The sequence below is a fragment of the Eurypyga helias genome, unplaced genomic scaffold, assembly GCF_000690775.1.
Source record: "Eurypyga helias isolate BGI_N326 unplaced genomic scaffold, ASM69077v1 scaffold12370, whole genome shotgun sequence".
Lineage (NCBI taxonomy): Eukaryota > Metazoa > Chordata > Aves > Eurypygiformes > Eurypygidae > Eurypyga > Eurypyga helias.
Window position 1 is genome coordinate 7,622 of NW_010226308.1, and position 13,182 is coordinate 20,803.

Genomic DNA, 13,182 nt, shown 5'->3' on the forward strand with positions numbered 1-13,182 from the left:
GTGGCAGCCCGTGTGTAAGGGTGTTTTATGCCTTAACCTGGTCTTTTTCTATTTTTCCTTTCCCCCCTTTTCCTGTCACATGTGTTCTTCCCTGTAGTTTTCATGAAATAATACTGTGGTTCTCTCCGGGACAGTTCATTGGTTGTTAATTGACTGTAACTTTATTTGAATGTAATAAAGAAATAGGAGTCTTTAATCTTACTTATACTTTCGGAGATGTCTTTAAAATTAATTTAGGGTTTTTTTTATTTAACTTTATGCAAACAAATTTTGTGCGGCTGTTTCGCTTAAAATGAACTGGTTTACTACTTTTGGTAGCACTGTAGATCACAAACTGAGAATGCATACGTGTATGTTTGTCTTTAAGGCCATGGTAGGTGAGGAGTGTGTAGGTGCCATCGTCTGCAAGCTGGATATGCACAAAAAGATGTTCCGCAGAGGTTATATAGCCATGTTAGCAGTGGATTCCAAATACAGAAGAAAAGGAATTGGTAAGAATAGCCTTTTTTGTTATTTCTTACTTGAATCCTGTAGTTGGGCTAACTGTAGCTGTCATAAAAATTTAAGCAGAGCTGAACCAGATGTGGTGGTTTGCCTGTCATCCCTGCTTTACTCGACCACACAGGCTCCCTAGTGGCTCTTTAAATTTTGTTAAAATAACCTGAAATGCCCTATGAGAGAGATTCATACCTGGGATACGATAAAGCTAGGCAGTCAGCAGCCCTGCACCTCTGCCTGTCGCCACTGTCAGACAACAACAGGGGGAATGGCTTTGCGTTTCTGTATGTGCCCTCATCACTGCATGTCTTATGTTCAGTCTGTTTTTCTACAGTGAACGTATCCCCTGGCTTTCCCTTATCAATTATGCATAGATTGCCCACTGGGGAGAATGTATGTAGCTCGTTATATTAATAAGTGAAGAAAAATAGATGTGTATTGCTACTTAAATGACTGAAGCTGAGATCTATTTTGTTGGGAAGTCACAAGGTAAAAGAAATGAGTCTTGAAAGGGAGTTTGCCCTCCCTCATTGATCAGTTTTGCCCTGATGAGGGGATTTTCTTTCCAGCACCAGTTATTCTAGTTGACTTAATTAAAGATCTGTTCTTATGGATCTTAAATTTTTGTGTTGGTTATTGTGAAATAATATTCTGTACCATTTTTCACTTAAAACGTAGACATCAGCTTGAAAGACTAGAAATGTGCTTCACCACTCATTCTCACTGAACAGCTCATACTTATGTGATTAAAGACAGAACATTACTTGCAATGGAAAAATACGGTGGTGATACATTGCAGAGTGGTACCATTGTGTGTGTTCTCCTCTTCAAAAAAACCCAACCAACCCTCCAAAAAACTTGAAGCACTACATATTATCATGACTATTCCAGCATGTGCAGAGGTTTTGTTTTTGTTTTTTTTTTTCTTCAGTGCAATTCTGAAGCCATTGTTGGGTTTTTGTAGTGGAGCAGACGTAAGAGGATACTGAGAAATCACTGTCTCTCCTTTCCTTTTAGCTGAGTCATGAAGGAGCCTGCCATAATTTCATTGCAGGTGCTTTGGTTCATAAGTAAATAAGAACTAATGCTGTTATTTATGAAGATCTCTGCAAGATTTTTTTTTTCCTCTTGCTTTAGTCAATTCATTATTTTAGAATTATATAAATAGAATTTATATTTAAAGCCTTGCTTACTTTAGCATTAAGTATGTTGGCTTTTTCCTACACTTGCCACCTTGCTGTTTTGCAAAGTATGCTGTTAATCTGCAGATTTGTTTTAAACGTAGTACAGTTTTGTCGTGCATTCAATGAAAAGTTTTGAGAATACTTGAAAACATTCTCTAGATTCCTTGGGGTTTTTTTCCTTTTCCTTAGCCTTCTTATGGAAGTGAGATTTATGCAATTTCACTGAACAGCAGTTTTTTCCACTAATATCTTTGAAATCAACTTTCAATTTCACCCCAATTCTACAGACAGGTAGGGATATTACATTTGTAGAACTGTTGTGGAATAGATGAAAAATAATGATAAAGAATTAAATTAATGCTTGACTGAGGGCAAGGGATGGGCTTCAACCGTATTATTAGATCCTAGCAAATCCAGATGGGAGTGAGCCACAAGAAAAGCGGTTTCATAAGTTCTGTTACTAATAGAAGTATTTGTTTTAGTAAGAGGAAATTCCCTTGGAAGACGAATGTCCTTCAAGTACGTGCCAGCAGATTTTGACTTTAAATGCAACAAAAAGGAATGAATCACATCTTGGAAGGCTATATATAACACTATGTTAAACATAGAAGCCTGTTTCTAATATCCTTGTGTTAAAAGAATCTTGCGCTCAAGCTGAGTCTCTGGGTAACTTTACAGATTATTTCAATGTTCAGACTGCAACTTGACTGCAACTTCTTGTTTCTTTTTTTCCTCCCTGCTTTCCCCAGGTGTCATGTCATGTAGATGTTAGTCATATATAAGCCAGCATCTTTTGCATTGCAACTCTGACACTCACTGAAATCTATATTTCAGGTACAAACTTGGTTAAGAAAGCTATTTATGCTATGGTTGAAGGAGATTGTGATGAGGTAAGATTTTATAATCAAAAAATTTCATAATGTAAATGGTTTGCTTTCGCCTATATGTGGATTAATTTCACAGGTTTTTCTTCTACAGGACTTTTTTTAGGTGGGGAGTGGGTTGGTAAGAAGCTATTCCTTTTATAATAAAAGGAAAAATAACCTCAGAAAAAACATATGGCACAAATAGGAGAAGGGTTTTTTTAACTTTTGTCATAAGGGCTCAAATTAAGTGTTTCAGATTTTGTTTTGCTTTGTGTAGCTGCCTCAGCCTTGGGTTGCAGGCACGTTTTTCTCCAGAGGCTGTAGCTGAAGGTGCCACTGACCAGTGTAACTTGCGTGTTGTGTGCAATACTTCCATACTTTCCGAATACACAGGGATCCTGGAACAGTACATGCTGTAGTATTGCAGAATACGGCTTTATCGCCACAAGACGTCAGGCTGTCCCGACAGTGCATAGCTACTTGACGTAGCACCAGCACAACTCCCGTTGTTTAGCATGTCAGTGAAAACTTGGAAGGAAAGTGACTCACTGTCAAACTTGCTCTGGCCTTACATTTTTTTTATATTCTATCAGTTTTTCCTTTTACCAGCTTACAGTCCCTAATTTTTTTTTTCTGTATAATATATATATATGAAGCTGCTATGTGCCATGTCTAATTTTGTGAGGAATTCTCCCTGCATCCATCCTCCTTAATCTGACTATCTGTCCCTTTACCTTTTATCTGCTTGGTACAACGTAACTGTTAGCTTGTTCCTGATACGTGAGCACGGTGTCATTTCGGTGTCTCACAGTTAAAGATCCCGATCCTTTCATCTCTCTGTTATCTCGTTTCAACTGCTCCCTCAGTTGTCCTGCTGCCGTGGTGAAGTTTCTTATGCAGAGCTCCGATGTTGTTTTTTTTTGGTCACAGGACTTCTGGCACTTACTCTGTTTATCTTTCTCCTTATTGTGTTGCAGTATCCTTGCGCATGTTCTGACTTCATTCCTTGTTTGAGGTGTTTATTCTTCCCATCAGAATCTTGCATGCCTCTGCTTACTGGTGTCCTATGTTGTTTTGCTTTTCCTCTATGATTTGCATTATACTCAGGCAGTGTAGTGCAATCTGAGAGTTAATTCTTTAAGTTCTGTGTTTTAGCTTGCTGCTTCTATCACCATATGTAATATGCTGTGCTCTAATCTGTTTTACTACGTGCTAAATTGAACTAATCAAGAAAAGGTTTTTGTTTGGGGTTTTGTTTTTTTTTTTTTTCTTCATTGCTTTCCACCATGGTCTTGAACTCTTGCCACTGCTAAAGTATTCAAGATTTAAAAAAAAAAAAAAAACAAATTGAGGAATGGTATTACACGGGTCACGGATGGAGGGTTGAGATGCAGAGAAGTGAATTGCCAACTGTTGTTAGAGTGTCACTAGTACAATTGGCGGTTTCTATTCGAGCTGCCTGAGTTGCAGTAGTTACCATGTGACTTATGTCTTGAACTCTTGCCACTGCTAAAGTATTCAAGATTTAAAAAAAAAAAAAAAACAAATTGAGGAATGGTATTACACGGGTCACGGATGGAGGGTTGAGATGCAGAGAAGTGAATTGCCAACTGTTGTTAGAGTGTCACTAGTACAATTGGCGGTTTCTATTCGAGCTGCCTGAGTTGCAGTAGTTACCATGTGACTTATGAGTGTACGTGTACTACTTGTCATGTAACTGGACTGTCTAACAGGTACATGGATAATGATCCCTCCCGTGTCTGTCTTTTTTCCTACTGCTGTAATATTAGTCCGAGAATCCTTCTTACTGTTTTTTTAATCTCTGTAAAACTGAAATGAATGTGATAAGGATTGCAGGCTAGGCTGCAGTCAGACCTCATTGTCATGGTCACAGATTTTTATCTGTGGTGCCATAAAACTGTACTAAGTGCAGAGCGTGTTTTTCAGAGTCTCTTGCTGTCCCTCCTGAATCAAAGGCACTAGGAGGTGTGTGCTGCACGGGTGAAGGCATATTTCGGTTCACGTATGGAAACCGTCACCATGTTTCTGGGATGATGATTCTCAACTAATCACAAAATCACAGGATGGTTTGGGTTGGAAGGGACCTTAAAGATCATCCTGTCCCACCCCCTGCCATGGGCAGGGACACCTTCCACTAGACCAGGTTGCTCCAAGCCTCATCCAGCCTGGCCTTAAAGACAGCCAGGGATGCCCTGCTTTGGCAGGGCTTTTGCATGAGGTGAGTCTTTTGCTGGCACAGAATTTTGGAGTGGGGGCTCATTATGCCGGCAGGGCTTTTGCTTTGCATGAGGTGAGTCTTGTGCTGGCATATAATTTTGGAGTGGGGGCTCATTATGCCAAGGCAACATGGAGCACAAGCAGAGTACTTTTCTGACTTTCACACAGTTCAGCAGAGTCGTATCCACAGTAATTTCATGTATTTATGTTGTTGTTTTTCATGTACAGATTATCTACAGCCAAATAGCCAGTGTTTTCATGTTTTTCTTCCTTTCTCTGCCACCAAGCATAATGGTACAAAATAATATTGATTACTTGCACCAGGTGGTGAATTGCTAAGTTTTCAGTCATGACCAGCATCTGAATAACCTGACTTGCCACCAATTAAAAGCTGTGTCTGACAGAGCCAAGACGCTTGCCCCCACCAGTTTTTACGACAGTTGTTAGGGGAATGGTTTCTGGCTGTCTAATTGATGCCTAGAGCTGATCGAACATGGAGTAGTGCATCACAGTAACTTGTCTTTGTGAGGCGTGTAAATAGTTTCATCACCTCTGCTGCTCTTAAGTTATCTTTCTACATCCCTTAATAAAATGAGAAGCATGATGAAAATAAAAAGATGCTGGTACTTGATATAAGATGAACTACAATTCAGAAAAAAAGCCCTATTTGTTGAAACTTGCTTGGAATAGGATTAAGTAGCTGTGGGTGTCACGAAAAATTTCCAAAGGCTGCTCAAAAACTCTTCCTGTGAATCTAATTATGGAATAGATGCCGTAAATGTACTTAATTTTTACAACTTGTCATATAATCTGATAAATGTTTCCTTCACTGTATCACTTTTCAAAGTACTGTAGAATGGCCTTTTGAGGTATCAGTTTTGAGTCCAGAAAAAATAAAGGATCTGTACAACACCATAGATGAAAATCTTGCAAAATCATTGCTGATATGCTGGCATTTCAAAGTATCCTGCAATATTTTAGTGATTACGGACACTTCTTTTCCCTGTGAGTTAATTTAGCGGGAATAAATTAAGCCAAGCCTATGGGATGAGTGATTTACAGTGTGAATTTCTGTGGTCATCCAGCTGCCTGAAAGGTAGTTTATTGTCTGCCATGCTTCAAAGCTGAGAGGCAGTATCCTTCCAGCCAGAGGTTGTTTCCTAGCTTGAGGAAGCTGTGGGATCAGTAAGCGAAGAAGTGAATTGGCTGGAATGGAATCTGCGGCGGGGAGGAGCTGGCCATGGCCTACATTAGAATAGAAACAAGGGAAGTGATCTGATGTTGGGGGTGGGTGGTTGAACTAGAAATAACCTTCAAGCCCGAAGAAAGTACTCAACAGTATGCTGTGGGCTGGAGTGTCTGGATATCACACTCCAAAACTTGAGGTTTGGGTTTGGTTTTTTTTACCTTGGTGTCTTTCTCAGGCATTTGATTTTAATGAATTCTAATTACTGGGGTAGGGAACTGGAGTGTTTTAAGATTATAATAGCCTGAGTTTCCAAGAGGTCACAATGATTTACTATAACTTTATGGGCTGGTTGCACAGAAAACGTGAGCTATGGAAGTAAATCAGGTGAAGATGAGTAGTTTTGCTCCCACCTCCAAAGTTCTGAAGAGGCTTTTTTTCCAGTGTAAAAAAAGGAAAGTATGGGCTAACTCCAGCAAGCTGGATGTCTGGCTAGTTTGGGTTTGTTTTTGTTTGGTTGGTTGTTTTTGTTTGTTTTTTTGTACATTTGCTTAGTTTTTATTGGCAAGGAATTTTCAAAAACTGTACTGCCTAAGACCTTCATGTGGAACTATTAACATCCCTTAATCACAGCTGGAAAAGAGTTGTTCATTCATATATAGGTTTTTCATCTCTAACAAATGACTGTAAGTGATCTGCATACAATTCATTCACTTCCTGTTACTGAAATAATGTACCACATAACTGGTAGCAAATCGAAATAAGACTCTAGTAAGTGGAACTCGTAAGTTTTTTAAGTAAAATGTAGAATGTGAAAAGGAATTGCAACTCCTCATGAGAATTTCTATTAAAACTTTAGGATGATTTAAAGTAGGGTGTTTGGTTTTTTTTTTTGACAGCACCAGTAGGTGTGTCATTTGAATTCTGTACTACACATGTAAAAATTAAATGCATATTTTATATAATCCTATTTGAAATTATCAAACTAATCATAGAATGGTTTGGGTTGGAAGGGACCTTAAAGACCATCTAGTTCCAACTCCCCTGCCATGCGCAGGGACACCTTGCACTAGACCAGGTTGCTCAAAGAATGAGCATAATGACATCTTAGCTTTTTCTTTATGAATCATCTAAGGTGTTAAGTGTTATTTATATTTTGGGTGCTACCTTCCTTTAAAAGCGAAGGCAGTTAAACTGATTAAGGACACTGGACAAGCACCTGTAACTTGAATCTGATGATATGCCAGACTTATGAGTAGGAGCAGCAACCTCTTCTGTGAGTACTCAGAGAGTACTTGATTTGGCTGTAGTCATTCTATGAACTGGCTTCTAAGCTTGAGTTCATTCAGAGTTTGAACTGAAGAAGCAAGAAAGCTTGACCTCTCCATTTTCCTTCGCTTTAGGAATAAGTTCTAGGCATGAGCACATCATAATAAGAAACATCTCTGCTCTCATAGAAGATTCCTTGCTTCTAACCCCAGTTAAAATTAGAGAGTTGATGTGAAATGTGAGGTGCAGAAAATGCTGTTAAATCCAGTCAGAGCTTTGCTGGTCTCCAGAGGACGATGACATCGTGTTAGTAGAGAATTTAACAGGCACATGTGTACAACAAAATAGACCCTCTGAGACCAGAAACAAATGTAATGATTGAAGGTTTGGAGCTTGATTGAAAGGAAGAGATGAATTCTTCACAAAAAATTAAGCTAATGAAATGTGTATAAAATGTGACTGTGATTCCTTTTTAGAGAATAGAAACCTGTCTGTAGCCCGTTGCGATCAGGGAATTGTTTTTCAATACGCTGAGCCTCCCTTAAAAATACCAGAGCAAATCTCTTGCATTTGCTTTCAAGAAGAGCATTCGCACAGATAGTGGGATTCCAACAAACCTGAATTTCAGCATTTGACCACTCCCTTAAATTCGATGATCTGCAGCACTGGAAGTCCTTAGCGTTGCAAGGTGTGCGAGCTCGCAGTTGAATACAGACTTGTTGTGTCACTCTGCCAGGTTACTAAAACAGTTGAATACAGACTTGTGTCACTCTGCCAGGTTACTAAACTTTCATGGGAGGGAATGCCATTTGTAGTTAGAGTTGAAATAAGAGTCTTCTGCACTGTGGATTCACATGGGTCAGACTTCCTCTCTGGTGTAATGTTTGGTTTTAATTTGAATTAAGAAGTTGTATAGTGAGCATAATTGTGTGGAAAAGAGCACTCTTCAGGAAAACTATTGCGCTTCCATAATATGGTATAAATTGATGATAATCCATTTTAATGGATCAAGGGTGTTAAGAGCACTTGATCACACAAGACTTGACAGCAGTATTCGATGAGGTGCCACCTGGCAAAACTCAATCTCTAATTCTTGCCATAAGACACAGAATTGAATGAGGTTGTCTTAAGTGTGCAGGTACAACAGATTGTCCTGCTGTAAATTAAGAGCTCTGACCATTAATGTTTTAATGTGCGACTCGGTTCCTTTTGAGAAAATGAACTTTTAAGTCCTGTGTTGTTTACTGAGTTGTTATCCCCAGGTTTACTCTTCTTTCAGCATTGTTACACAGGGGGAGTTATCGATTGGAATGTGGTTAGAGTGGCTTGAAACTGGAGTAGTTGTCAAATATATCCATTAAATGGATTTTTAAATCTTACTGAAGGTGACCAGTCTAACTGCTGGCTGCCTCCCTCTCTGACACTGACTTGGCCCCTCCTCAGACTGCAGAAGGCAAACTTGATGGAGAGGAAAAGTTTTCTCCTAGGCTGCTTTCTGAAGTAGCTCAGCAACAAGCCTCGTGAGCTGGCAGACAAGGTGAGGGGAAATGGAGATGCAAGCCTGAAGGCACTGGGGCCACAGAGTCCATAAATTAGATTGCCTCAAACTACAAATACAGACTAATATTTTGTTCATTCTTTTGGGGGGAGTGGGGGGATGTTGGCCATTTTTTTTTAATTGAAAGGGAAAGGAGTCCTGGTTTTTGAGGTGGGGCAGCTGACTTCTTTTGGACTGGGGGAATTTTATGCATGTAGTTCTAATGACAGAGAGTGGGTATCAGATGCTGGTGTAGAAATAGCCGTCAGTGGAGTTAACACCAGCAGCGATCGCTGGTCTGCAGCAGAAATCGCTTAGGCTGTATTTTCATTCTATGGTCTTTCTGCAGTGCGCATCAGGCTCTCGTTTAATACGTGAATGTGCGTGGTCAGGGGGCTGCCTGTGCTCTGGTCAGCTTATTAGCTCAGCCTGTGCTCTTGCACAACCGTGATCTGTCCTTAAATAATTGAGTTGGACAAAAGGGAAGAGGCCAGATAAGTTTGTATCGTTTGGAGTGGGTGCACGGCTTACCAGGTATGCCAGAGCTCTGCTCACAGCTCTTGGGGAAAAGAATTCAGAGGGACATCCCGCAGCAGTATTTTATGGGACTTCTTGATAACACCAGTGTAGTTCTTTGCCTGTACTTGAAACTTCTAGGGTAGTTTTGAGTCTTTGCTTAATTTGGACTACTCTTGCACTCGGGTTTGGCCTGAGCTGTGTATGACAGGTCATCCTGCAACTGGGGCCTTATCAACGCAGCGCGAAAAAGATGGACAAAAGCTGCTTTTTTCTTCCTGCTGTGCACTCTGATTTGAGTTTGGGATACTTGCGTTGAGCACAAACATTGCAAACGTTGACAGTCTGACAGTGACAGAGCACTGAAGCTTCTATCTAGGCCTAAATCTATCGAATTAGGGGTCAAAGATATTAAATGACTAAACAAAACCTCACGAGCCAAGTTTTTGTGACGTGCAACAGTTTGGTTGCTCATTCAAAATTCGAAGTATGTTTTGGACCCTGACCTCTTTGGTAGGTTGTTTTTTGGGTGGTTTGTGGGGATTTTTTTTTGGGGGGGCGTGGGTGGGTAGGGTATTGGAAAGCAGGGGTTGCTTTTCGTTTAGTGTTTCGATTTGGTGGTGGTTTGTTTTTTTTTTTACCCTAGCTTTTAGAGTTAAAATACTCTTTACTGCAAAGAAGTAAGATGTTGATACTAATGAAACTTGATTACAGTGACATTTGATACTGCTAGTTTTGTTTGTTTTCTGCTGTGGGAATGGAGGGGTGTTGCTTGAATAAGTCAGGACAAGAAAAAGTTAATTTCACTCATTGCTAATAAGTACCTTTAAATAAAAACTTTGAAATTGTTTCAGTAGTCACATAATTGCAACTGCTTTCTAATGATCTGCTTTTTTTTCTCTTTTTTTCCTTAAAGGTTGTATTGGAAACAGAAATCACAAATAAGTCCGCTTTGAAACTTTATGAAAACCTTGGTTTTGTGCGAGACAAGAGGCTGTTCAGATACTATTTAAATGGAGTTGATGCACTGCGTCTTAAACTATGGCTGCGTTAAAAGAAACCCTCACGTCGAGCAACTGACGCCCCAGCAGCGCAGAGTTGTCCTTTGCATGCAATGCAATTTGTACAAAATTGCTTTGCAGGTGGACTTCGTAATTTCCATGCAGCTCTTTCTGTCAGTGTCTCATTGAGTGTCGCACATGTTTGTTGCACTTTGGCATGGCGCATTTGTTCAGAATTAAAACCGGTTGTTTCAAACTTCGAGTTCTTTTGGTACCAGCAAGATGTGCCAGTTGATAGCCAAGATATGTTCATTCATTTGCAAGTCTACTGACTGTATTACATACACAGTGAACATTTTATCAAAGAACCTGTATGTGGAACACGACTTTTGGTTCCAGAAAAAAAAAAAAGCCAATGTAGATTGTAAAATTCTATAAGTATACTAACATTTCATACAAAAATTGCCATAGTTTTCTGGAGAAAAAAAAAAGGCTTCAATTTTAGGTTTTATTTTTCAATATTGAATTTTCCATTCTTAAATATTGGTACCTCAGTGATTAGTGAATGAAAAAAAAATGTATTGTAGGGTGGGGTGTGTGTTACAATGAGTAACAGTAACAATTAAATTGCGTCTGCCAGTGCCTGTATAGATAAGTATATTTGTCTTCACCTCTAAGTTTGGAGTGCATGCTTTTATTCTTTTACTTTCTTCAATTGTCTTTGCAAGAAAATTTCTGCTTTTATTTAAACTCTGGATTTGATAATAAATTATTTCAGATTTTTATAATTTGGATACTTCTACCAAACGAAGGTTTGCAAGGCCCTTCTTTTCTTATAGCAAGAAGTGTAAGCTATTTTGAAAACCGTGAGTAGCTGCTAAAAGAGAACGTGATGTCACCAGTAATTCTCTGCTGGTTTTGGATGCACTTTTTTCAATAAAAGAGTGAGGGACTTTTAAAAGAAGATAGAGAAAATTAATGTAAATTGGTATGATTTTATTTAATCAAAATTATTGCTAGAAGCTCTGAAAAACAGCTATTTTAAGATAGTTGGAACCATTTTTTTTTTTTCCCAGATTGCTTTGCTTCAGTGTTCTAAAATGCTTCAATCTTTGGTTCTTGGTCTTGGAAATCGATTTCGAGGTGTATTGTATCCATTTTTAGCTGCTCTCATTTTCTCTAAACTTACATGAGCTAAATTATTGGGGATGTTTTTCCCTCCAGAACCGAAGCAGCGGGGAAGGACTTCATGCTCTCCTTCCTTTTCTTTCTCGCATTCGCTCTTGCTCTCTCTCTCTTTTCTTTAATTTTCCTTTCTTAAATTGGGCTTACATAGGTTTTACCACCCCATCAATTTTTTTCACTAATGACAGTGTCTAGGCTTTCTTGTTCAGTGTGATTATATATCCCAGTTCTATGAATCAGTTGGGTTTTTTTCACTTTTGGGAAAAAAAAAGGTATCAGTTGACTTGTGGAAGCACCTATGTAACCTGTGAAAAGGATGAACTCTCAGTGAATCCGCTCTTCGGCAGTGGAGCGTACTCTTCAGATTTGCCTTACTACACTTTCTTTTTTAAGGGTTTGGTTTGAGTCATGGGTTTGTTTTTTTTTTTGCTAATTACTGTACATTTAAAAACAAAACCAACAAAACCCCTACCTCCAGTAACATTTGGAAAAGAGCCCTGTGCAGGAAAACTGGATTTTCAAAGGAAAGCCTTATTTTGCACAGACCAATCGCACATGGTGATGGACATTTCTTACCATGTACAAATTATGAGTTGTATTTGAAAATAAAGATTTTTCATGGAAATTGGCCCTTTTTTTGAGTTTTCTGCTTGTAGACACCATTTGTGCTTTTGAGGGGGTTTGGACCCTCAGTAAAGAAAACTCATCTTTCACATGGTGCCCGAGTCTGTAATTCCCCGACCATGGTAGAGTTTGGCGTAAAGCCTGCGAGTTGCCACTGCTGCCTTGGGACGTGATAAAACCTTCTGTTCACGTTACATCCCAATCCCTCACGTTTGCCAGTTGTTCTGGGCGGCTTTTCAGGAGGTTTTGTTCACAGTTAAGACTTGTTAAGTTGTTAATGTTAAATCCAGTGACGCAGATTTCTCTTAACAGCGGTCCAGGACGTAGTGACTGCTCTGGCTTGCTCGAACTACGGAGACAGATCAGGGAGGTTTCATACTTTGTGAACAGCTGTTGGACTTGTATCGCAAACTGCAAACCAGGCTATCTTGTGTGTCTGCTGATGTTTAAAAACTGAGAAGCCAGACAGGCAAGTTTTCCATTGGTTAATATTTAAGCCGTGGGTGTCTTCAGATTCAAGAGCTGTCTGAGAAGTTAGCAGAAGTCACTTTTCATGAAGGCACTCCCAAAATCTTGGCTTCTGAGCAAACTTCAAATACAATTCTGTTTGTTTATTGTAAGAAGTAGTTGTCGCCATGACCGTTTCCAAAACCCTGCGCAAAATAGGTGCATGCCTCTTGTAAAAGAGCACGTTGCCTGAAGGTTCTGCTACGCTGCTGCGTAACGCGCAGTTTGCTGCGGGAGATACTGAAGCTGTATGTGTTAGTTGGTATTGAAAAACCAAGCTTTCTTCTCTGTGTTAACTTGGGATTTAGGTATCAGATGGGAAGTTCCCAATTTTTGTAAAAATGCTGGACTGCTGTTCTGAGTGGATTATATTCTTCTGTCCATTTACCCTTTTTGATGAGAACAAACACAGTGGGGTTATGAAATGTACAAGCTGTCTAAATACAATGCAGTCAAATAAATGGTTAAGTTGTTTATCTATTTCCTTTTGAATGGAAATGTTCTAATGGTTGGTTTGCTTTGTCTGCAAGATAGGAATACATGTTTGTTCTTGAGAGAGAAACAGATTTTT

At 39.3% G+C, this 13,182-nt stretch overlaps 1 protein-coding gene across 1 annotated transcript in view; it reads left to right on the forward strand.

The window, feature by feature from the left end:
* NAA30 (N(alpha)-acetyltransferase 30, NatC catalytic subunit) overlaps positions 1-11,438 on the forward strand; it is a gene marked incomplete at its 5' end in the record, with an annotated part of 19,055 nt that extends 7,617 nt beyond the window's left edge. The window contains 3 exons of the mRNA XM_010152569.1: positions 368-491; positions 2,517-2,572; positions 10,211-11,438. Coding sequence (XP_010150871.1) covers positions 368-491; positions 2,517-2,572; positions 10,211-10,348 — 318 coding nt within the window. The remainder of the gene's footprint in view (positions 1-367; positions 492-2,516; positions 2,573-10,210) is intronic.
* Between the last annotated feature and the right edge of the window lie 1,744 nt (positions 11,439-13,182).